Genomic DNA, 24,620 nt, shown 5'->3' with positions numbered 1-24,620 from the left:
GTATGCTTCCACCATTAGGTAGACCATATAGTATTCTGCAAACTGCTGCATCATATTACTTTGTTGTTGTAGACAACTTGAGGGTGGGCCATTTTGATGACAGTTTCTTTCTCCACACTTCAAAGCTACCCTCTCATGTCATTCTCATTAACTGTGACCAGGCTTTTTTTTTTTTTAAAGACATGTTTTTCACTAGGTTTTTCTTTCACTCCAGCATTTGTAAATACCTTTCCTTGTCTCTTCTTTTTCCCTTTCTGTAACCTTTTTATATGCCAATTAAGGCCTGGTCTTGATATGGGCTTTGATCCATGATTGGAACCTCCAGTGTAAGAAAAAAAGGTATGCTTAGTTTTTTAAGATTACATATTAATGCTGTTGCATTACTTTTGTTTCAGATTTGTGAAGGGAGTGAAGAAACTTCAGGAGGATTGACTTTTGAGCCAATGAAGCACTCGAGCCCCCCTGTGGATGAAGTACGAGCGCTTGAACAGCTCTCATTACAGCCTAAGCCTGAGGTAGGTCAGATATGTCATCTCAAAACTCAGGTATACAATATGTGATGACTTACTTTGTATGTCTTATTAATTTTGACTAATAAAACTGTCTAACCAAAAAATCTCAATCTTATTACAGGTTCGTAAGCTAGCTATTAATTATAATAGATATGTTGAATGCTAGGGATACCATATTTTTGATATCTTTTCTTTTAGAACTGTATATATGTCAGTCATTTTAGTGGTTAGATAACAAGGTTTTGAAACTGTGTGGGAGTAATTGTACAGATTTTTTTTCATTCATGATCAATGTTTTCCACATTAGCAAGGTAGTGCTAGGAGCAGACAAAGAAAGGCCACATCCACTCACAGCTATTCTCTAGCTGTCATGTATAATGCGCCAAAACCACGGGCTGTGTAAAACTTTCTGTGGTTTATTCCCGATGTATTACATGCTGTGATTCAGCCACTGACAACACATCCACCCCAGTAAAGCACATCATTCCAATTCACTTTGTGCCTGGGGTAGGGGAGAAAGAATTCCACATCAGTATTCCATGCATGTTGTAGAAGGCAGCTAAAGGGGGCAGGGGTGGGGGCTGGAAACCTACCCTTCTTTTATTACAGTTTCCAAAAGAGGGTACAATAGAAGGAACCAGGTATGGAGAGTTCATCCTCCTTGAAGGCTCAATCAGGGTTATCTGAATTGTACAGATATATAGTAAAAGTTTTGTAGCATTCAATGAAGCAGCATAGGTCATTGGTGGAGTGGTAAAATTCAGCTTGTCTGAGTGAATGGATAGGTTTTTTACCTTATTTATTCTTGGGGTGTTAATAGTTGTTAAGAGGATCAGAAAAGATGCAATATTGTTTTTATTGATATCTTTTGGTACATTAGTGTAGAAAGGAATTCATCAAGTGATGGAAAAGGATAATATCTTTGGCCCAGCAACAATCTTTGGTTACCATATCTTTAGTGTTTGATTGAATGATTTAAGAAATCCTACAGATACCTTTTATCTTTTTAACTTCATTTACCTTAAGAAGGATCTAATTAGTATTTATGATTTATATGATAATCCAGTCTGGAAAGGTCTTAAAATTACTGCAAAGACTACCTTGCTTTAAGACGAAGAGAAAGGCCTCTCCCTGGAAAAGGACTTGACAAAAAATGGCTACCTGCTGGATAAAGGGTTTTGATAGAATGAACAAAAGTGAAGCTAAAATAACTGAGTGGCAGACAGCTGATCAAGGAAGAATAGCAGTAATTTGAGAATGTGACATAAAGAAAGAGTGCAGGATGAAAGCATGACAATAATACTACATGTGAGGAAGTTGAGTGGTGTTAAACCAGTTGTCATCACTTACCCATGAAAGTTCTACGATGGCTTTTTCTTTTCAAAGCCTGACAAGGATGCAAGGGCATTGGACGAAAATACATGGGAAAGTTTGCCTTCAGTCATATCAACTATCTCCACCACTACTAATGAATGAATGCTGGTAGTTAGTAATTGACGTACAAAGTCAATGATGTTCCACCATTGTGTAAAAGTCTGCCAGTAGATGGCATTATTTCATCTTGATTCCTCCTGTATTTGGTCATCAATTAAACTGCATGTGTCTTAGCTTTGGAAATTTCACCTTAAAGGCTGCTTAGAAAATCAGTTACTTATAAGCCCTCTATTTCATTACAGTGGAAATATTGCACGTAAGTTTTGCCTTATTCCTCGGTCATGCAGTAGAGTTCCCTAGATTATGTACATTTTAACACAAGCTACATAGTGACTCTTCACATCACCAGCAGTAGCTGAATCCAATTTTTCTTATGTGAACATGCTTCATTAACCTCATTTTTTTTAAAAAAAAAAGAAAAAAACGTCAGATTTTGTTTTCCACTGGATCTAACTATAGCTCCTAAGGCCATTTTTGCTTTGTCCTTATTGTAACATGAACTCACCTATTGCATGTCTGATGGACAGTGAATCTCCTAACTTTTGCTTCATTTGCCTATCCGATTCTTCAGATATTGTCAATTCTTGGACTGTTTCACCTTCTTCCACAAGGCTTTCCTGTCCTCTATTTCACTTGAGAATATCTGTGCCACCAGAACCAGTGTGTTCCATTTGCAGTATTTTTTTTCCAGTTTTAGAAGTAAGGGCAGTTAAAAGTGTCCTCTTTCCTAAGCTTGACAGTATTAGCTTTCCCACAGTATATTTGATTTTAACCAACTGCTTTTCTGAGGTTTAGTATCCTGTTAGTCCCGTGCAAATTATGGGCATTTCTCTATTTTTTTTTTTTTTTGTGTGGATTTTGATCTCCCCTTATTGGCTAGACCTGGTCCATATGCTGGAGCATTGTTATGAGAAGACAGCCTTTACTGTATCCTTTCTCTGGAGTGTTTTTTGAAGAAGATTTGGAAGGAGTTTGTTACCTTTCTTCCACCTTCGTCAGTCGGTACCTGGAGACTCATCCATCAGGAGAAACAGTTTTCAGAGTTTCCATCCCAATACCCAGGTGGGTATTACCAGTAATATACTTACCTGTCTGATGTCTCCCTTCTAACCACTACCTTCCAGGTTGCTGCCTTCTCACCAAATGACTGACTGAAAATGCCTTAGCCAGTAAATTACTAAGAGATGTTCTCTCTGTGTTCACAGGACACTACTTTGGAGAGAAAAGTTCTTTCAACCTTCATGACCAACTGTATTTACATGTCCCTTACTTTTACATGTATTTTTTTCATGATACTGGTTGAGCATCCGTAATCCGAAAATCCGAAATGCTCCAAAATCTGAAACTTTTTGAGCAGTGACGTGATGTTACAAGTGGAAAATTCCACACCTGACCTCACTTGCCCATGCTGGGTTCAGACACTGTGTTGGCACCAGTTTGTTACAAACCATCTTCACTGCCAGACCTATGTACATTACTCTGTGTTTTTTGCTTATTTTCTGCTCTGCAATATAAAGGTATTGTTGAAAATCTCAAAAAGGCCTGCAGATAACCCCATGGGTAACAAGGAAACAAAGACAATGAAGATGACTTTGTTAACACCGCAGAAAAAGTGCCTATAGACGACATGCATTCATGTATTCATAACAGAACAAAAAAAATTCTCACAAAATTAAAAAGAGACTTCTAAGACAAAAACCATTGTTAATGAGGCAGATGACTCTGGAGGAAACATTTAAAATAGTCATCCAGTAGAATGCCTCCTTATCTTGAGAGCACCCACTTCCTGATCCCTCAACTTCTGATGTTCTTTCTCACGATGATGTCAACAGTGATGTACCTTCCCCCTCAAGTTTCTCAGGCCGTATGTAGTTCTAGTATTTGTTGCTGCATTTATCTTCTTTTGAAAGCAGAGATCAAGTTTTCTTTTGGTAAGTGCAAGACATTTTTGTCATGTGAAATCTCAATTTCATCTCCACCTAAAATGCCATGTTTGAGCTTAACGTGAACATTATTGCATTGAAATTTTTCTCAGTTAGTTTTCATGACATTTACAGCTATCTGTAATTATTGTAAATTAAATGCTTATTTGTTTTTATATCATATAAAACCTAAAAAATAAAATACAATATACAGTGTTCTTTAACCTTTTAAAACAGCATTGTAGGTGGAAACTGAAAACCTGCAGTTGTTTGTTGTTGTTATTGTTTAACAGCTGATACATATATACTGTTGAAGCTACTGTGCTGCCTAGTTACCCGAAACACATTTATTTTTAATGGTATTCCATGTTTTTACTTATGTGTGAATAAGTGTAAGAAAACTATTGCTTATCAGTAGCATATGAATTCAGAGTCAGGAATGAAGGTGATCACAAACAACAACAGATTGTTCACATGGGCAGCTGAGGTTGTAACACTGTAGCTTTTTGATGGTTCAGTGTTACACAAACTTTGTTTCATGTGCAAAATTATTAAAAATATTGTATGAATTACCTTCAGGCTATGTGTATAAGGTGTATATGAAATGTAAATGGATTTTGTGTGTAGACGGGTCCCATTCCCAAGGTAACTCTTTATGTATATGCAAATGTTCCAAAATCCCCCCAAAAAGCAAAATCTGAAACACTTCTGGTCCCAGGCATTTCAGATAAGGGATACTCAACCCATATAATGGAAAACAGAAAATTCGAAGATCCTGTTTTTGTCCATTTGACGTCAGCTTTTTCAAGTCATCTGTTGCTTAAGGGTTGATTGATATTTATACCACAAATGCTGTTGTATTCAGTTGCCACCTTTTTCCTTTTCTTTTTTTTTAGGGTTGGGTTGGAGATTGGCCTTTGAAATTTTGCTTAACACTTTTTGACACTTTACCACCCATTTCTATGCAGTGGCTGTTTTGATTCAACATTTAAGGGTTGGGTATGACATTGATAGTATATGAATGGCAAGGGTAGTGTCATTATATATCAGAAGCGCTGCTGCTGAATTACATTTTGAGGATATTAGGAAGAGAAAGCATTGACGTCAAATTTCCTTGACTCCTGTGGAAAGCAAACTAAATTACCATATTATCGTAATATTCTAGGAAAAGTCTGCAAGTAAGCGGGGCAAAGTTGGAATTCTGAAACCACAAGGATCCTTAGAGAGAGCAAGAGAGTCACGAGAGCAACAGCAAGATCAGCTGGAGAATCCAGAGAAATCATTAAGAGTCACTGGTGATGGAGAGGATGTGAGAGAACCAGGTTTGTTATGTGTCTGATTCAGTAAATGCATTGCTTTTCTTTTATCCACGGTATTTTGACTTCTCTCATTTTTATAAAAATATCAGTTAGTCTGACCCCATCCCATTATTTGTCAGCCAAGCAGCACCTTGGGCTGGCAGCCCAAGGTGCTGGTTGGCCGAGTGCTGATTAGCACACATTCTTCCCATTGTTTGAATGTACAGCTCATAGGAAAAAAGGCAATGATGTGTCTTTTTGTATGGGACCTTTGAACCACTTGGCAGATAGTATTTTATTTTATTTGATAAAAGAAAAGACAACAGAGAGCAAGATAATGAAAGAATACTGAACAAAGCAGGACTGATCAAGGTATTTTAACTGATCACTCACCCTTTTATGCATACTTGACCCCTTATTGAATGACTGATTCTGTAATTTAGATGGAGCCTGGAGGTAAGGTGAGGCACGTGCATAGTTAGGAAATAGCTCTTTGCTATTGATCAAATTTTGATTAGTTCCGGGGTAGTATCTTGTTGTGTGTGTGTGTGTCCATGTTTGAAGCTTTAGGTGTCCATCTCTGACTCTTCTAGTTGTTTTTGTCATCAGTCTGAGAACTAGCATAGTTCATGCAGAAGCCACCTTCTCAGGGCTGAAAATTGTGTTCTACTCTGTATTTTAATGGTCCTCCTCTACAGTTTTAACACATCCCCAGGTAACCATGCTGTGTGAAAGTAGCCAGACTTATCTTATGGTTCACTACCACCTTAATTGATCAGTGAAGAGAGAAGTTATTTTTTCTTTTAAATATGCACCTCACACAGGCTGTTGCATACAAAGTAGAAATCCCAGTTTTACATTAGAAGTGGATCACATTTTTGAATTGTTATATGTAATTCATTTGAATTGCATGGCTTAGGGAACTGACTTCTCTTGTGTATCTGGATGGTAACCAATATCACCTGTTTTCCCAGGTGGTGGTGGTGTGGGCATCAAGGCAGTGTCAGGCTCCAGTCAGTTAAATCCACCTTCAAGCCAGCCAGTGCAACAGCAGCCACAGCAACAGAACCAAGGTCAAGGTCAGGCTCGTCCTACACGTTCCCGCACCAATGTGGCTCTGCAGGCTATAATGAAGAGGAACTCTGCAATGCAAGAAGCTAAACAGGTAGATTTTGATGCAGTTTAAAAGTAATAATTTTTACAGATGTTTGAGGATTATTGTTCTCAGTTAGCCAGGGTAGAGTTACTGAAGCTATTTTATTTTCCAGTGTATTGGGGTGTGCTGAAAATGCAACAGCATTTTAGACTGTACAGTACTTTTTAGGACCTGTTAGGAAAGGGCAGGAGCTAACAGTCATCTCAAATTATAGATTCCTAGAAGTTTTGGCTTGTCTATTTGTTCTTGCACAGGGCCACTACACCATCCCTCATTATCTTTACACCTTCCCACTGTGGCCACAACACCCTTCCTCACCACCATTCCCCCCCTCCCACCTTTCATCATCCCCATTCCCCCATCCCTGTCTGCTACACCATCACTGGGTGAGTGCAACACAGTAGCTCTGCCTCCATAGTTAAATCTCATCAAATGTACACAAAGGTAGGTACTTATCACCATCATACCCTCCCTCACCTTCACCACTTGATCCCTTTTTGACTACCACAGTCTCCCTCACCACCACTGCGCCCTCTTTTTTTCAATACTGCTCCCCCACACCACAGCCACTTTCTCCAGTCCCGGTCACCACACCCTCCCTCTCGACCAACATGCCCTCCCTCACCACTACCACTTTATTCCTGGATGCAATACCCTCCCTCACCACTGTCACTCACTCCCTCCCTCCCTGGACAGCATAGTATCTTTGTACTATGTTTAATCACTTGTATCTCCCACATTACCTGTTCAATCTGCCCACCTAACCATTTAAGAATAGTATAATATTTTCTTGAAAGGCCATCACTTTAGCAGCTAGCAATTTAAATCTTACCAGGAAAGTGGATGTGTTATTGGCTTATGTGTATGAGGTTTTGTGGTCATGTATCTTCATGCATATTTTTAGCATATATTGTGTACTTATAATATCCTGTAAAAGTTTTCTATACACTCTCTATCAATCTATCTATATCTCTGATGCCTGTACTCTCTGGGAACTCCCGTCTTGGGATTGGCTGCTGCAAAAGTCTCCACTGATCCCTGTCCTTACAGGGACATCACACAGCCCTACCTCACACCCACATATATACTGATTCAGTATATATGTGGGCGTGAGGTACGGCTGTGTGATGTCCCCGTAGCTTTCTAACATATATATACTGATAAGAGAGGTGAAAGCATGCTAAATTACATATCAAATGCATTCACTCTATCACACCTTCTCCTTCATACTTAAATATATCATCCACAATCTCTTCAGTCCTGGTGTCTTTCCTACCTTTAATCTCATCATCATCCATTTTTCCTCCCTTCTTACCTCCCCTCTTGCTCTCGGCCTCTACCCTTGTACCCTTTTCCTTCCATCCTCACCTTCTTCCACATTCATCAGTTCCTCAAATTACTCTATCAGTCTTCCCTTCACTTCCTCATTTTGATTCAGTAACTCCCTTTCCTTACTTCACACATTATCATTTCCACTCTTTCATCCATCGCTGCTTTTTCACCTCCTTCCATGACAATTTCTTATTTTCTTTAAACTTTTCATTCAGTTTTTATCCAAAATCTTCATCTACTTTTTCTTTTCTCTTTGCTTTCCTTTACCAGCTTCTTAACATTCTGCTAATGCAATTTATATTCTTCTCTCCTCCTTTACTGAACTCCTACTGGTACATTTCTTTTGAGCATTCTGCCAAATGCCTTTTTCCTCTGTTCCATAGCATTTCTAGTCTCATCCATCCACCATGCATTACCCCTTTTATTCTTGTATCTCACAACCATATATACAACTAGTAATTCTACATCCTTTAACAGTCTTTCTGTAAACATTGTAAACACCTCATTCACACATGACTGCATCCCCACATGTACTGCACTTTCAATGAAACTTTCTGTCATCCTTCCTTCATACCCCTCCTTCCATTCATTCTGTGTTTTTCCCTGATTTTCACCTCCACAGAGCTGCAAAATGATCAGAATCTCAACCTTTCATCCACTGGCATATGGTCAAATCAGATCCTTTTGTTCTTCTCTTCCCTCATTTATCATCCACATATGTCTGTGGATCATCATGTGCTGAAGAAAGGTCTTTATATCATAGACATTCATAAGATAACTTTCATTCTCATTTACTCCAGGTACTCCCCATTCACCAACTATCTTGCTTATTTCATCATGTCCCACCTTTGCTTGCATGTCACCCATTACAACCACCTTTCTCTCCTTTTCAAATCTGCTTTAACTGAATTCTGACCTCTCCAAAAATGCTTAATTTCATACTTTCTCACACAGTGTTCATATGCACACCCACAGTATTCTTTCTCCATTCCATGCATGCTCTGTGACACCCTCCAGTACTCTTGGGGATAGCACACTTGCACATCCTTCTTTCTGTCTTTCCTGATGATTTTCATTAATTTCCATCCATACTTCTCCTCCTTCCATGCCATCCCACAGCTTGCATTTATCATGTTCATTTTCATACCATACTTTCTGCCCAAAGATATAGGTTTCCCCGAAACCCCAGCACAACCATGCTATAACTTTTATGTACACATCTCACTTTTTTCTTCAGGTAACTTTTAAGACTCCATCTCCAGCCATCTCTCCAAATCCATCTGAAGCTTCCAGTGACAGTCATCGTAGTCAACTATCCACCCCACCACTCCTGCCTACCACCACCCAACGGGATCCTATGTCAAGTTCACCAATGCCACATCACAGTGGACAAATGTACCAAATGGGTACACCTCCTCAGGGACAAGGAGCATCATTTGGACGACCGAATCAGAGTACTGAAAGTAATTTTCCAAATCAGGCAACACATCAGCAATTTGGAGGACAACCTCCATGGGGAGGAGTAAGTGGAATGACTGGAAATATTCCTCCTCAGCATGGTGTGGGTCGGCCTCTACATCAGCAAAATCAACCTGTGAATTCTGGACCAAATTTTAATATGCAGAGAAATGGCAACGGACATTCTCCACAAAATGTTCTGCAACAACTGCAGTCATCTGCACCTACCCAGTCAGACATGTTGACAGCAGGGGTATTCAACAGACCACCTTTAGAGGGCTTCCATCAACTTAGTGGACCTGTTCCACCCCGACCAGGGGTAGATATATCTACCAGAATGAGGGAACCAGCACCTAGAATGCTGGAGATGATGGGGATGACACGTACGCCTCCATCCTTTGGACCAGTTGAGGGACTAGGAAATCCATGTAGAATGCATCCTCCAGGCACTGAGGGCCAGGCTTTGGACAGTGCCCCTCGCATGACTCAAGCACCTTATAGACCACATCAGGGACAGCAGGAACTGGATACGATTACTTCTCAGGCTAAGATTAACCATATAACTCATCCATTGCTCTCACCTGGAGCCATGAATGCCCATCTGTATGGTATGGATGGAAGGCAGAATATTAGTGGATCTAGTGGTCCAGGAGTGTCAGGTCCAAGGAATATGTTTGGAGAGAGTGATGTAGGACCACGTAGGGGCCCTGGTCTGTCACCACCCATGGGCATCAGCTGGGGTCCTGGGCAGAATGAAGGGAAAAGCTACCACATGAACCATCCTCCTCCTAATCTGGCCAATCTTCTGCAGCAACATGCTCCAGTTGATATGAGGCATAACATGCCGATGGATCATGGGTCAGATCAGCTCAATTCTGGGTTAGCAAGGCTAGCTGGTGGACCCACTGTACACAACCCTGCCATAAATCCTCGCAGCCCTCCTGGTGTAGGCCCACTTAGTGCAGTTCATTTAAGTATGTTATCCATGCCTTCCACACAGCCTCCAGGCTCCATACCCCACAACCAACCTCCCAGAGGACAGCAGCCATTCATGCATGAGGTAAGTTATCACAATTTTTTTTTTTGAGCCTGAAACTGCTTGCTTGGAAGTCTTTTCCAGTAAGAGCATCTGGATCCAGACACAAAAAGCCTAGCTACTCAAAGAGAGTACCTAGCTTTCCTTGTTAGGTATCTCCTCTGAGCTACCTGTAATTGCCCCAAAAGACAAATTAAACTCACATTAATTTCCCCTCATCATAGTCACTGAACTTGTAGTTCAAGCACTGGTTAAACAAAAAATCCACTGTAGATTAAATAAGAGAGCATTACAATGCTGCATGCAGGAAAGTTTGGCAAGATCTTTCGTGTGTTGTGAGATAATAAATTTGACTTATGTGATAATAGAAATTTTGTTGAGGCCAGGTGCATTCTGTCATAGTGTGCTTGTGTTGACAGATCAAGAAAGCCTGCAGAGTATCAGCCATAGTGTATCTTAATAAAAACTAATGACTTCAGATGATCCAGCTATGATGCAGAATAGGGTTTAGACTGAAGTACATGGGAATTTTTTTGCATAGCCACAGTATATTTCTTTAGTTTGAAAGTCTGACAGTTAGGATGATTCAGTTGCAGAGCATTTAGATCAGCTCTAAAACAGCATCAACTTAATATTTTTTCATACTTGTTTACCATTTACCACATTAGTGAGGTAGCACAAGGAACAGATAAAGAAAAGGCCTTATTCACTCACATCCATTCTTTTGCTGTCGTGTAATACACTAGAACAATTGTCCGTCATCCACAACCAGACCCCACAGACCTTCGTGTGGCTTCCCCTGGCTGCTTCACATTTCTAGGTTCAGTCTGTTGCCACCCTGCATACCACATCACTCCAATTCACTCTATCCCATGCAAGCCTTTCACTCTCCAGCATGTTGAGGGCCTGAGCACTCACACTCTTTTTCACTTCATCCTTCAGTCTCCAGTTTGATCTTCCCCTTCTCTTCATCCGTTCCATCGGACACATATATCTTCTTTTTTGTGAAACTCTTCTTCATTTTCTCCATGTGTCCAGACCATTTCAGCCCATCTTCAGTCACATGCTTTTTATTATAACACTTGATATTAATGGTATTTAAGACCATGTCTTTGCAGATACATCTGTGCTTTGAAACTTATTTATATTCAATGTTTATAATTCAGGAGTGTGCTTCGGTGGTGTTGTGGTAAGCATTGCTAACTACTAATCCTCTAGCCTAGGTTCAGTCTCAAGCATAGGCAGACAGCATACAGCTCATGCAGCTGTTCCTCTGATAGAAAAATGGATACCAGCTTCGGTTTAGAGCAAGTGCCACAGCTGTGATAGGTCTAGCCGGCTTACAGCTAGTATCTCAGCTTGAATTAACCAGGGGGTGTCCATTTCTGTAGACATGGCCCTCTGACAGGTTGGTGAGCTTACTGAGGGTTGGTACTTTACTTTTACTGCCATTTTAGGATTTTACTTTTATGCCCTTTTTCTCTTAAGAGTTATCTTAGACAACGAGTACATTTTTTTTTCCTAGATGCTGATTTTATATCTGTAAGATAGTGGAACTTGGAAAAACTTACATGAAAATTTCAGAAACTATGGGAAAAATTTATATGAAATATCAGAAACTATGTGGTTTGTTTAAAGACTTTCTCACTTTCTTAAGTTTTTTAAGTGGAAAACTTATCTTTATGAGCCATTAGTTGCTCACAGTCTTGTGTAGAAGAAAGAGTTGATGCTCAGCTTTTATTTTGTGATACCATGACAGAGCAATTTACTGTGTAATGTAAATCAAAGGGTGTGAATCTAAAGATTACACTAGGTTATTTTCAGTATGAAATTATTTTACATAGAATTCATATGATACTCAAGATACATTGTCGTTCATTTGTTATACAGTTGTTTGGGTGGATAGAAAAAAATGGATCACTACAGTCTGCTTGCTTGTTGTTACACTGCATGTGAAACCATAATACAGTTTAGCCGAAGGAGGTCATCCTTCCCTCTTCTCATTGTAGCCTTGAAGCTGCAGGTGCTTCTGGAGATAGAGTCCTGGGGTTATAGAATAGTAATATAATAACAATTATGATACTTTTTTTTTTTATATACATGTTCACCATTTTCTGCATAAGCAAAGTAGCAAGAGGAGCAGATGAAGAAATGGCTTCATTTGCTTACTTGATAATAATGGTAATGAGTATTATAATAATAATAATAATAATAATTATGATAATAGTATGATAATTGTGATATCGCTCTTTGTGATGCAGATGTGGGAAAATGAGAAGTTTGAGAAGTTGGTGACTGCTTTGATATGTGAGTAAAAGAAGGTTATTAGGTTGCAATAAAAAGGGTAGGGTGGTTTTAAGGAGAAAGAAGATGGTGTTTTAGATATCTTGGATAGGCATGGAGCAAATGACAAGAGTGGATATATAGTCAGGGTGGACGAGGGGGCAAAGGTGAGAAATTGGAGTGTGGAAGGAGTTGATGTGAAAAAGTTTGTGTGTATCAGGTCCAGAACATTGCAGGATGGTGGAGGAGGTGAGGTTAAATGAAATTGTTAAGGATATATGTGGTGTGAGATGGTTTGATTGAAAGGTTGAAGGTGGCAATGAAAAACCATTGAGAGAGCTGAAGAGTATTGAATTTATTTGGACTATGAGATAGTTAAGATGGTGGAGGGTTGAGAGGATTGACAAGGTATATTGTGCAGAGTGGAAAACAGGGAGAAGGGAACAAAGAAATGAAAGTAGTGAAAAAATGAAAAAACATAGAAGTAAATGTTAAAATATATTTATATGATTTATACATCAATCTGTCAGTGCCTGGGGCATGTGAGCAGCTTGGAAACATGAAGTATGTGGCTGGTTGTGGAAGGGACTAATGGTGTAGGAGCAGCTAGGAAATTTCAATGTTCCTTTCTTTTCTTTTGATACTTCAACATAATATGACAAGATGGGAAAAATAGAAAGAGGGAGATGTGGAATATTGCCTCGTGCAATGCAGTCCTGCTTCTGTGTTCCAACTGTAACTTTCGCATATTATGGCGCACTAGTGATGAAAATTGGTATTAAATAATAATTATTAAATATAATTCATGGAATGATAGGATGATAATATCAGTATGATTGAAAATGATATTGAATTTGCTGATAATATAGTGGTTATTCAAAATGAGAATGTTGCAGAAGTTTATCTGACTTTGGGTATGTCGATTGACAAGTTTTGATTTATTGTAAGCAAGGTAGAGAGACAGGTTAGTTTGGGTGGGAGTTTGAATGGAGAAAAATTGGAAGAAATGAAGTGTTTTAGATATCTTAGGATAGGCATGGCAGCAAATGGAACTATAGTAGTGGATATGAGTCATAGGGTGGACGAGGGGGGGCAAAGGTTCTGAGAACATTGAAGAATGTGTGGGAAGGGAGTTTGTTATCTGGGTGAGCAAAAGTGGGTATGTTTGAACTTATACTAGGTCCAGCACAGTTGTCAGGATGTGTGGAGGAGGGTGAGGTGTTCAAAATGATATGTTTAAGGAAATATGTGGTGTGAGATGGTTTGATTGAAAGGTTAAGAGAGTGGCAATGAAAATACTTTGATTGAGAGAGCTGAAGAGTACATTCTGAAATTATTTGGACATATGGACAGAATGAGTTAGAAGAGGTGGACAGAATGAGTTAGAAGAGGTTGACAAAGAGGATATATGTGTCAGAAGTGGAGGAAACAAGGAGAAGGGGAAGACCAAATTGAAGATGGAAAGGTGGAGTGAACAAATATTTTGAGTGATCAGTGCCGCAACATGCAGGAGAGTGAAAAGTGTGTACAAGATAGTGAATTTCAATGATGTCATATACAAGGGTCCACATGCTGTCAGTGGACTGAACCAGGGCATGTGAAGCAGCTTGGGGAAACCATGGAAAGGTCTGTGGGGACTGGTTGTGGATAGGGAACTGTAATTTTGGTGCATTACACCTGACAGCTAGAGAATGGATGTGTGCAAGTGTGTCCTTTCTTTGTCTGTTCCTGGCACTACCTTGCTAACATGTGAAATAGTGATCAAGTATGGAAAAAATAATAATAACAGAGAAGAGATGTGGAATAAATTGCCTCGTGCATGGTACTTGCAAGTACCTGCTTCTGTGAGTTACCCACATCCTGTAGACGTTAAGTATGCATCCATTTTGGCACGCACTCCAGTGATGAATAATTGGTTGCTGATGACATATGTATGTTAGCAACATAATTCATGCTGAAGATAGGATGACTGCTCATGTTGATTCTGCAAAATATGAGTTTTGAATATTCTGATATATATTAGTTGAGAATTACTTCCCATATCCTAAGGTGAATGTTGCACGATATTATCCTGGTAGTGTACTGTCATTGACAGTTCTTTTGTATCTTATTAGTAAAGCAGGAATGAACAGGAGTGTATGTAATTTGTCGTCACAGCAGTAAGAGAGTAGATATTTCCCTATTCATGCACTTAGATATCTTCCATTCAAATTGGGATGCATCCCTCAAGGTCCATCAAATGAACAAAATTAGTGTTAAATTCATGAAAGTATTTCTATACTTTGACACTTTTACCTGTCACCCACACACTTAAGAATGTGTGGAAAGAGAGTTTGTTATCTGGGTGGGCAAAAATGGGTATGTTTGAAGGTATACTAGGCCCAGCAAAGCTATCAGGATGTGTGGAGGAGGGTGAGGTGTAGGAAATGATATGTTTGAGGACAATGTGGTGAGAGGTGGTTTGATTGAATGAATAATTAAAGATGGAAATAGTAGTTATGAAAATACTTTGATTGAGAGAGCTGAAGAGTACATGTTGAAATTATATAGACATATGGTATAAGTTTGTTGAGTATTCCTGGTAAATTATATGGGAGGGTATTGATTGAGAGGGTGAAGGCATGTACAGAGCATCAGATTGGGGAAGAGCAGTGTGGTTTCAGAAGTGGTAGAGGATGTGTGGATCAGGTGTTTGCTTTGAAGAATGTATGTGAGAAATACTTAGAAAAGCAAATGGATTTGTATGTAGCATTTATGGATCTGGAGAAGGCATATGATAGAGTTGATAGAGATGCTCTGTGGAAGGTATTAAGAATATATGGTGTGGGAGGAAAGTTGTTAGAAGCAGTGAAAAGTTTTTATCGAGGATGTAAGGCATGTGTACGTGTAGGAAGAGAGGAAAGTGATTGGTTCTCAGTGAATGTAGGTTTGCGGCAGGGGTGTGTGATGTCTCCATGGTTGTTTAATTTGTTTATGGATGGGGTTGTTAGGGAGGTAAATGCAAGAGTTTTGGAAAGAGGGGCAAGTATGAAGTCTGTTGGGGATGAGAGAGCTTGGGAAGTGAGTCAGTTGTTGTTCGCTGATGATACAGCGCTGGTGGCTGATTCATGTGAGAAACTGCAGAAGCTGGTGACTGAGTTTGGTAAAGTGTGTGGAAGAAGAAAGTTAAGAGTAAATGTGAATAAGAGCAAGGTTATTAGGTACAGTAGGGTTGAGGGTCAAGTCAATTGGGAGGTGAGTTTGAATGGAGAAAAACTGGAGGAAGTGAAGTGTTTTAGATATCTGGGAGTGGATCTGGCAGCGGATGGAACCATGGAAGCGGAAGCGGATCATAGGGTGGGGGAGGGGGCGAAAATTCTGGGGGCCTTGAAGAATGTGTGGAAGTCGAGAACATTATCTCGGAAAGCAAAAATGGGTATGTTTGAAGGAATAGTGGTTCCAACAATGTTGTATGGTTGCGAGGCGTGGGCTATGGATAGAGTTGTGCGCAGGAGGATGGATGTGCTGGAAATGAGATGTTTGAGGACAATGTGTGGTGTGAGGTGGTTTGATATAGTGAGTAACGTAAGGGTAAGAGAGATGTGTGGAAATAAAAAGAGCGTGGTTGAGAGAGCAGAAGAGGGTGTTTTGAAGTGGTTTGGGCACATGGAGAGAATGAGTGAGGAAAGATTGACCAAGAGGATATATGTGTCGGAGGTGGAGGGAACGAGGAGAAGAGGGAGACCAAATTGGAGGTGGAAAGATGGAGTGAAAAAGATTTTGTGTGATCGGGGCCTGAACATGCAGGAGGGTGAAAGGAGGGCAAGGAATAGAGTGAATTGGAGCGATGTGGTATACCGGGGTTGACGTGCTGTCAGTGGATTGAATCAAGGCATGTGAAGCGTCTGGGGTAAACCATGGAAAGCTGTGTAGGTATGTATATTTGCGTGTGTGGACGTATGTATATACATGTGTATGGGGGGGGGGGTTGGGCCATTTCTTTCGTCTGTTTCCTTGCGCTACCTCGCAAACACGGGAGACAGCGACAAAGTATAAAAAAAAAAAAAAAAAAAAAAAATTATGGATAGAATGACTTAGAAGAGGTTGACAAAGAGGATATATGTGTCAGAAGTGGAGGAAACAAGGAGAAGGGGGAGACCAAATTGAAGATGGAAAGGTTGAGTGAAAAAATATTTTGAGCGATCAGTGCCTTAACATGCAGGAGAGCAAAAAGTGTGTACAAGATAGAGAGAATTTCAATGATGTCATGTACAAGGGTCCACATGCTGTCAGTGGAGTGAACCAGGGCATGTGAAACAGCTTGGGGAAACCATGAAAAGTCCTGTGGGGACTGGTTATGGATAGGGAACTTTGATTTTAGTGCATTACACATGACAGCTAGGGAATGGATGTGTGCAAGTGTGTCCTTTTTTCATCTGTTCTTGCTAATATAGGAAATAATGATCAAGCTTGGAAAAAAATGATAATTACAGAGAAGAGATGAGTAAATTGCCTCATGCATGGTACTTCTGTGAGTTACCCACGTCCTGTAGACGGTAAGTATGCATCTAGTTTGGCTTACACTCCATTAATAGATAATTGGTTGCTAATGACATGTGTATGTTAGCAGCATAATTCATTCAGCAAATTATATGTTTTAAATATTCTGATGTTTTAGTTGATTATTACTTCCCATACCCTAAGGTGAATGTTGCATGATACTATCCTGATGGATAGTGTACTGTCATCCACAGTTCTTCTGTATCTTAGTAAAGCAGGAATGAATAGAAGTTAGTGCAACTTGTTTTCATAGCAGTAAGAGAGTAGATATGTTCCTCATCATGTACGTAGGTATCTTTCATTCAAATTAGCATGTATCCCTCAAGGTCTGTCAATTGAACAAATTAGTGTTAAATTCATAAATGTATTTCTATACTTTGACACTTTTACCTGCCATCCACACATTGAAGAATGTGTGGGAAGAGAGTTTGTTATCTGGGTGGGCAAAAATGGGTATGTTTTAAGGTATACTAGGCACAGCAAAGCTATCGGGATGTGTGGAGGAGGGTGAGGTGTTGGAAATGATATGTTTGAAGACAGAATGTGGTGTGAGGTTGTTTGTTTGAATAAATAATTAAAAGTTAAGAAAGTGGTAATGAAAATGATTGAGAAAGCTGAAGGTTACATGCTGAAAATATTTGAACATATGGATGAAAAGAGTGTGGTTGAGAGAGCTGAAGAGGGTGTATTGAAATGGTTTGGCCACATGGAGAGAATGAGTGAGGAAAGATTGACAAAGAGGATATGTGTGTCAAAGGTGGAGGGAATGAGAAGAAGTGGGAGACCAACTTTGGAGGTGGAAGGATGGAGTGAAAAAGATTTTGGGCGATCGGGGCCTCAGCATGCAGAAGGGTGAAAGGCGTGCAAGGAATAGAGTGAATTGGAACGATGTGGTATACCGGGGTCAACATGCTGTCAATGGATTGAACTAGGGCATTTGAAGTGTCTGGGGTAAACCATGGAAAGTTTTGTGGGGCCTGGATATGGAAAGGGAGCTGTGGTTTCGGTGCATTATACATGACAGCTAGAGACTGAGTGTGAACGAATGTGGCCTTCGTTGTCTTTTCCTAGCGCTACCTCGCGTGTGCGGGGGGAGGGAGTGTCATTTCACATGTGGTGGGGTGGCAATGGGAATGAATAAAGGCAGCAAGTATGAATTATGTACATATGTATATATGTATATGTCTGTATGTATATATATGTATACATTGAAATGTATAGGTATGTGTATGTGCGTGTGTGGACGTGTATGTATATACATGTGTTTGTGGGTGGGTTAGGCCATTTTTTTGTCTGTTTCCTTGTGCTACCTTGCTAACCTGGGAGATAGCAACAAAGTATAATAAATGAATTAATATGGATAAGTTGAGATAGAACAGGTTGACACAGATGATATACGTGTCACAAGTGGAGGAAACAAGGAGAAGGGGGAGACCAAATTGAAGATGGAAGGGTGGAGTGAAAAAAGTTTCCGTGAACAGGACCCTAACATGCAGGAGTGAAAAGTGTGTACGAGATAAGGGTGAATTTGAATGATGTCATATACAGGGGTCCACATGCTGTCAGTGAACTGAACCAGGGCATGTGAAGTAGCTTGAGGAAACCATGGAAAGGTCTGCAGTGACTGGTTGTGGATAGGGAACTGTAATTTTGGTGCATTATACATGACAGCTTTAGAATGGATGTGTGCAAGCGTGTCCTTTCTTCGTCTGTTCCTGGCACTACCTCGCTAATATGGGAAATAGTGATCAAGCATGGAAAAAGTAATAATAACGGAGAGGTGTGGAATAAATTCCCTCTTGCATGGTTCTTGCAAGTACCTGCTTCTGTGAGTTACCCACATCTTGTAGACAGTAAGTATGCATCTAGTTTGGCACGCACTCCAGTGATGAATAACTGGTTGCTAATGACTTATGTATGTTAGCAGCATAATTCATTCTGAAGGTAGGATGACTACTTATGTTGATTCTGCAAAATATGAGTTTTAATTATTCTGATTGTTACCCCAAATGCTTCATCAGTCATGGTTTATTTCTATTTTTCAGGGTCCTGAAGGGGATGGACCTTCAGGCAACACATATTCCCTCTTTAGTCCTATGAGTGGTGGCAGCATAGGTATGGGAGCTGGACCCAATCGCACAGTCCCTCACCCTCTGTACCCTAGTAATTCACAGCCAAGTGGACAACAGGTAAAGATAGTGAAAGTCTCTCAATAATGAGATAATGAAGAATTAGAAAATTGAACTTAGCCTTTTTTCTCTTGTGATGTATATTTGCTTCAAAACCAAAATAGTGAATATTTGCATCGCTATGAAGCATTCCTCTTTGTTAGTTTTTTCAGCTTGTTAAAGAACATACTTTTACTGGATTTCATGAGTGAACTGGCAGTTGCAGTAGTTTGAATGATCTGGTGGTAAAATGAAAGGAGGCTCAGGATAAATCAACTTAATATATAAAGTAAAACATTAAGAATCTTGCATTGTAAAAGTGGAAGTTCATGTTTAGCAGTAATTCACTGCACTTGGGTTGAAAATATGTAATTAACTGTTCGTACTGTATGGGGAGGGAGTTATACACTTTTCAACAATTTCTGCTATCATACAGCATCTTAAATTATATATGCTGTTTGCATTAAACATGACATCAGTCATTCTGTTCCATTTATGTACCATTCGTATACCATAGAAATACTTCTTTACATTGATAAGTTTGTTTCTTCTTTACTTTCATGTTATACCTTATGGTTGCTCTGCTCCAACATCCTCATTAGTGATTGTTTTAGAAACTTAAGGGTTGTTATCAGGTCACCCCTCATTCCTCCCTTCCATGGTTGGCAAATTCAAAGCCTCTTGCCTTTCCTTATAACTCATCTGCCTTATTATTGGTACCATCTTTGATCCCTTGTCCTGGCAAGAAAGAGCTTGCTTTTATAGCTCTTTTAGGAAAACCTGCCTTCTTTAGAAAGGCACTTGGAGTCCATCTTTGGTTACCTAGATTTTCTTGCTTTTTTCTGGATTTTTACTATTTTTAACATGAATTTATTTGATGAATTCCAGAACTTTTCATCAGCAGCCATGTTTTAATATTACCACATATGGCTTGTAAACAGACCTAAGGTCCTTAATTATAGGAAATCCCTGTCTCACATCCTTACTTATTTTGGTTCCATCATCAAGTACAGGTTGTATCTTGTCAGGTTTTGGGAGTTTGCCTTCTCCCTCATGCAGTGCTTTATTTTGTTGCTGGAGGGCATGATGACTTAAATTTTTGACTTGGTAGAGAGTTTTGAGAAAGTACTTGGATAAGGTCAAATGTGGTAATTTCAGGCTGGGCTTCATATCACAAGGTTGCTCTGTGTCCCGTTCATTTTCTAAGTTTGTGGAGTATTTTTGCTGAGCAAATGTCACAAATGAAACCTATTGCCATTGAGTAGAAATTGTATCGGAAGAGCTTGTTTTTTGTACTTTTCATTATTGACGAGAACTAACTTTTATCTAGATCAACTTATCATAAAGAAAATTTTTCAAATCTCCCTTGTCATTTCAAGATTCACGAACCATAGCATCAGCTTCTGTATCTCTTGATTAAAGACTCATTTCTTCCTTTTCCTGTTATATCATCATATTTTCTCATATTTTTTCTTATCATATTTCCATTGATGAGTCAGAAAGCTAGAAACATCTTTCAGATCAAATGTTTTCCAAAAGTTCTTATTCAAATGTTGGAGTGGAATATTTTACCCTCATCCTATATCTCTGGGAACTTTTGTCAAAGGGGTGGCCACAGCAAAAGATCTCCGCTCATCCTTATCCTTATATGCATCCTTCACATACACCAGTCCATGCATTCTTCCACCATTCTCTCCCTCCACTACTCTTCCACTCTGTTTACCCTCTCACATGAACCCCTTTAATTGTACTATCATGCACTCTCCATGTAAACTTCCCATCTTGCACTCTTTCCATATGCCAGAACCTCTCAAAGCACTATGTTTCACCCCTTCTTAACACTCTACAGTTCATTTCCTTTGCATTCCCTGCCATACATCTCTCATGAACCTTCTCATTTTTTCTTCATTCCATCAAGTCATACACATACTCTTTTTAAGTAGCCCATTTATACAGCTTGGATTCTTGACTTCGTATACTCATTCCAAGTCCCTGTTTCAGCTGCATAGGTCAGGGTTAGGAGGACTATGCTATCCCATAATCCTTTCTCCACTTCCATACTTACATTTATTCCCTTCATTAGAGACCCAATGACTCCTCCCCTGTACTGTTCCCTCCCTTATCTCTCCTTCCATCTCACCAAACTTACCCAAGATAGCTCCTAAGTACTTAAATTCTCCCCCAATATCTATAACACAATTTAGTAAACTTTCCTCTTTCATTCTGTTGAGTTTTGTTAAATTTATTGTCACTCTGTTTCCCTTCAAACACTATTGCTTTACTTTTACTTGCATTTACCTTCAATTACCAATTCTTATACACATTATAACACATATTTGCAACCTTGTGCAATTCCTCTTCACTCTTAGCAAATAACTTTTTTCATTAGCAAACAGGTTTGTCACTAGCCACCATATCACACCCCCACACTCTATCTCTGCATCCTCTTTCCCTAGATTTGCTCTCGCCTCTCATTACTCCATCTGTATATATGTTAAAAAGTCACTGTGACATCACACAGCCCTGCCTAACACCCACATATATACCAAAGCTTTCACTAAATTCTCCATCTGCTTTTACACATGTTTTTGCTACTTTATATATAAGAAGGCAGTCTCACCATCCAAAAGTTCTACCCCTACCCCGTACATTCTTAACACATCCCATAAAGCACTCCACTCAACTCATCATTTCTAATCTCATCCATACACATTGCATTTCCTTTTTTATTCCCATATCTCATGACTTCGTATCCCACTACTAATTTTACAACTTGGGTTCAAGTTTCCGGGTTCAAGGAAACTTGTAAGATTTCATAACACTTTTTTTTGTACTTAAATTTCATAGAATGATTTGTTAGGTGAATGTGAATTACAAGGCAGCTTTGTTAATCCACATGGTAACAGTGTTCTCTGTTTATACAGGATATTTTATTAGCAAATACTGAATTTTATATCCTGATTTTCCCCAAACCCTTTTGTGTATTGTAACTGGAAAACTTAAGAATATAAGGCTAGTCTTTTGAAAGAGAGTACAAACTAGTATATTTGCAGAAAGTGTATGTTATTGCAGTTCATTAACTTTGGTTCATGAAAACTGGTAAGATTTCTAAACACTATATTTGTTTGACAGGAAATTTATTACATTGAAATTAAATTGAAATAATGTTATGTCACATATAGGTCCGTACTCAAGAACCACGTGATGGGCAGTTGACTTTGCAAAGGCAACGAAGCTTCACATCCTCATATTCAAGAACGTGGTAATGTGACGCAGGTTTATGCTGATAGGCTGGCTGGTATGACTGTGATAAATCATTTGAATGTTGCAAAGGTGACCCCCTTGTGATGAGACTTCATGACGGAAACTAATTGTTAACAATTACATATTTTATCTCTTGAATTATTATTTATGCATTAAATGCATTTAAAAATATTACATTTTGCCAAAGAGATGGAAATTCAAATAAAAGTTACAGGAAAATATTTTTTCGAGACTTGTGTGAGTCTTACTGCTACTTGAGAATATTTTTGGCAAAACATAAATATTCTCAAGTAGTGGTAAGACTTGCACCAGTCTCAAAAAAATATTTTCCTGTAACTTTTATTTGAATTCCCATCTCTATAGCAAAAGATAATGATATTTTTGAATGTGTTTAATGCATAAATAATCATTCAAGAGATAAAATATGCAACTGCTAAGTTATTTTCTGTTATAAAGGTTTATCGCAAGGGGGTCCCCTTGCGAAGACCACCTTTGCAATGTTCCAATAATTCCTCACATAGTCATACCAACCAGTCAACCTGCATCACATTTCCATGTTCTTGAATATGATGATGCAAAGCTTCGTCACCTTTGCAAAGTTGACCACCCATCATATGGTTCTTAAATATGAGCTATAATGATAAGTAAGCATGAGCATCCATGTCATCAGGGAATAATTTACAGACAGCTAGGTTAAAATGGAGATGGTATGCCTTGAATCTCAACAGTATGTAATAAATTTATTTTCTTGTTTTCACAGTCACTTTGGTCTGGTCCAGGCCCATCGCCTTTGGAGCGTCTCCTGGAGCAAAAGAAGTACAGCAGCGTTCCTAAGTGAAGCAATGATGGATCATTAGATTGGAATCAGGCTTATTAACAGATATCACCTTGCAACCCCACTACGGGTCCATGGCAGAGCAGAATCACCACCTGTTGTGTGGCTGATGATGAGGGGAGAGGCACATACAGCTGAGCTTCCAATATGGCACATAGCTCAGTGCCCTCTGTATCACTCACTGCTGGACAGGACTTGAGGGTTGACTGTGGTATGCAGTCATAGAGCATTGTCATAATCTTGGTGGCTGGGGTATGTAAACGTAGAGCTCTGTAATTGTAACTATGAAGAGATTGGCAAGGAAAATTCCTTTATGGCATTTCATTGGAGCTGGGATTCTATGTGCTATGAGCAAGAATATCAACTGCAGTTGAGGTTCCAGCTTAGGTTGTCTGTGCAGCTGATGACTTGGCATATGTCCAGTACATGCTGAAAGTAGCTCAGCTGTTTTACTTGAGACTTTTCCCTCCCGAAACTTCTGTGGCTACAGCCATTTCTGATGGTCTGATCATTGAAAGTGTGTCAAAAATACTTTATAAGTTCCTCATTAAAGTAGGGATACACACTGAAATGCCAGCCCTTACATAGGATATGTATCAGACAGTTATCAGCCACAGACTGTAGGTCTTTGTTCTTCTTGGCCTTTGTCACTTTATAGTGTATAATATAATTATGTGATATGTTTCATCAGTAAAGACAGGAATTAGATCATGATGTGATCTCTGATGGCACGTAATGCAGTTATTACATCCAAGTAATAATAGTACATGAGAGTGCAGCAACAGTACTTAACTATATAATTCATTGGTTTCCTCATTTAATAGTTATTCTCTATACAGACATAATACTATATTTTGTTTTGTATTGTACATTCTAACTTGAGTGAATAAACCTTCCACAAGTAATTCGGAATATTTTACATGGTATACATATCCCCTAACTTTGTCTGTGATATCAATTTTGTTGGTTGAATAGTTCACAATCTAACCAAAAAAATTAAAACAGCTGTAGGAAATCACTGTTCTATTTATTTATTTTGCTTTGTCGCTGTCTCCCGCATTTGCGAGGTAGCGCAAGGAAACAGACGAAAGAATGCCCCAACCCGCCCACATACACATGTATATACATACACGTCCACACACGCAAATATACATACCTATATATCTCAATGTACACATATATATACACACACAGACATATACATATATGAATAAAGTGTATACGAACGCGCACCTTCATAGAACATACAAAGCTCCATCAGCCAGGATCGAACCTGGGACCCCTTGTGCAAGAGGCAGGCATGCTAACCGCTAGGCTAAGGGACTGTATAATAGGAAACAACTATTCGAAATACTAAGTACTCGAATACCCTTCGTCTCACAA

General features: G+C 39.2%; 1 protein-coding gene across 2 annotated transcripts in view; it reads left to right on the top strand.

Annotated features, from left to right (window-relative positions):
• Positions 1 to 24,142, top strand: part of LOC139747634 (uncharacterized) — a 78,883-nt gene extending 54,741 nt beyond the window's left edge. For both annotated transcript variants that reach the window (XM_071660132.1, XM_071660131.1), the window contains exons 13-18: positions 396 to 515; positions 5,034 to 5,190; positions 6,141 to 6,331; positions 8,892 to 10,172; positions 19,016 to 19,159; positions 23,163 to 24,142. In XM_071660132.1, the coding sequence (XP_071516233.1) occupies positions 396 to 515; positions 5,034 to 5,190; positions 6,141 to 6,331; positions 8,892 to 10,172; positions 19,016 to 19,159; positions 23,163 to 23,240 (1,971 nt within the window). In that variant the 3' untranslated portion in view covers positions 23,241 to 24,142. The remainder of the gene's footprint in view (positions 1 to 395; positions 516 to 5,033; positions 5,191 to 6,140; positions 6,332 to 8,891; positions 10,173 to 19,015; positions 19,160 to 23,162) is intronic.
• Positions 24,143 to 24,620: the final 478 nt, after the last annotated feature.

The sequence above is a fragment of the Panulirus ornatus genome, chromosome 69, assembly GCF_036320965.1.
Source record: "Panulirus ornatus isolate Po-2019 chromosome 69, ASM3632096v1, whole genome shotgun sequence".
Lineage (NCBI taxonomy): Eukaryota > Metazoa > Arthropoda > Malacostraca > Decapoda > Palinuridae > Panulirus > Panulirus ornatus.
Note: the sequence above shows the minus strand (reverse complement) of the source record. Positions and strands in the feature narration are given on the sequence as shown.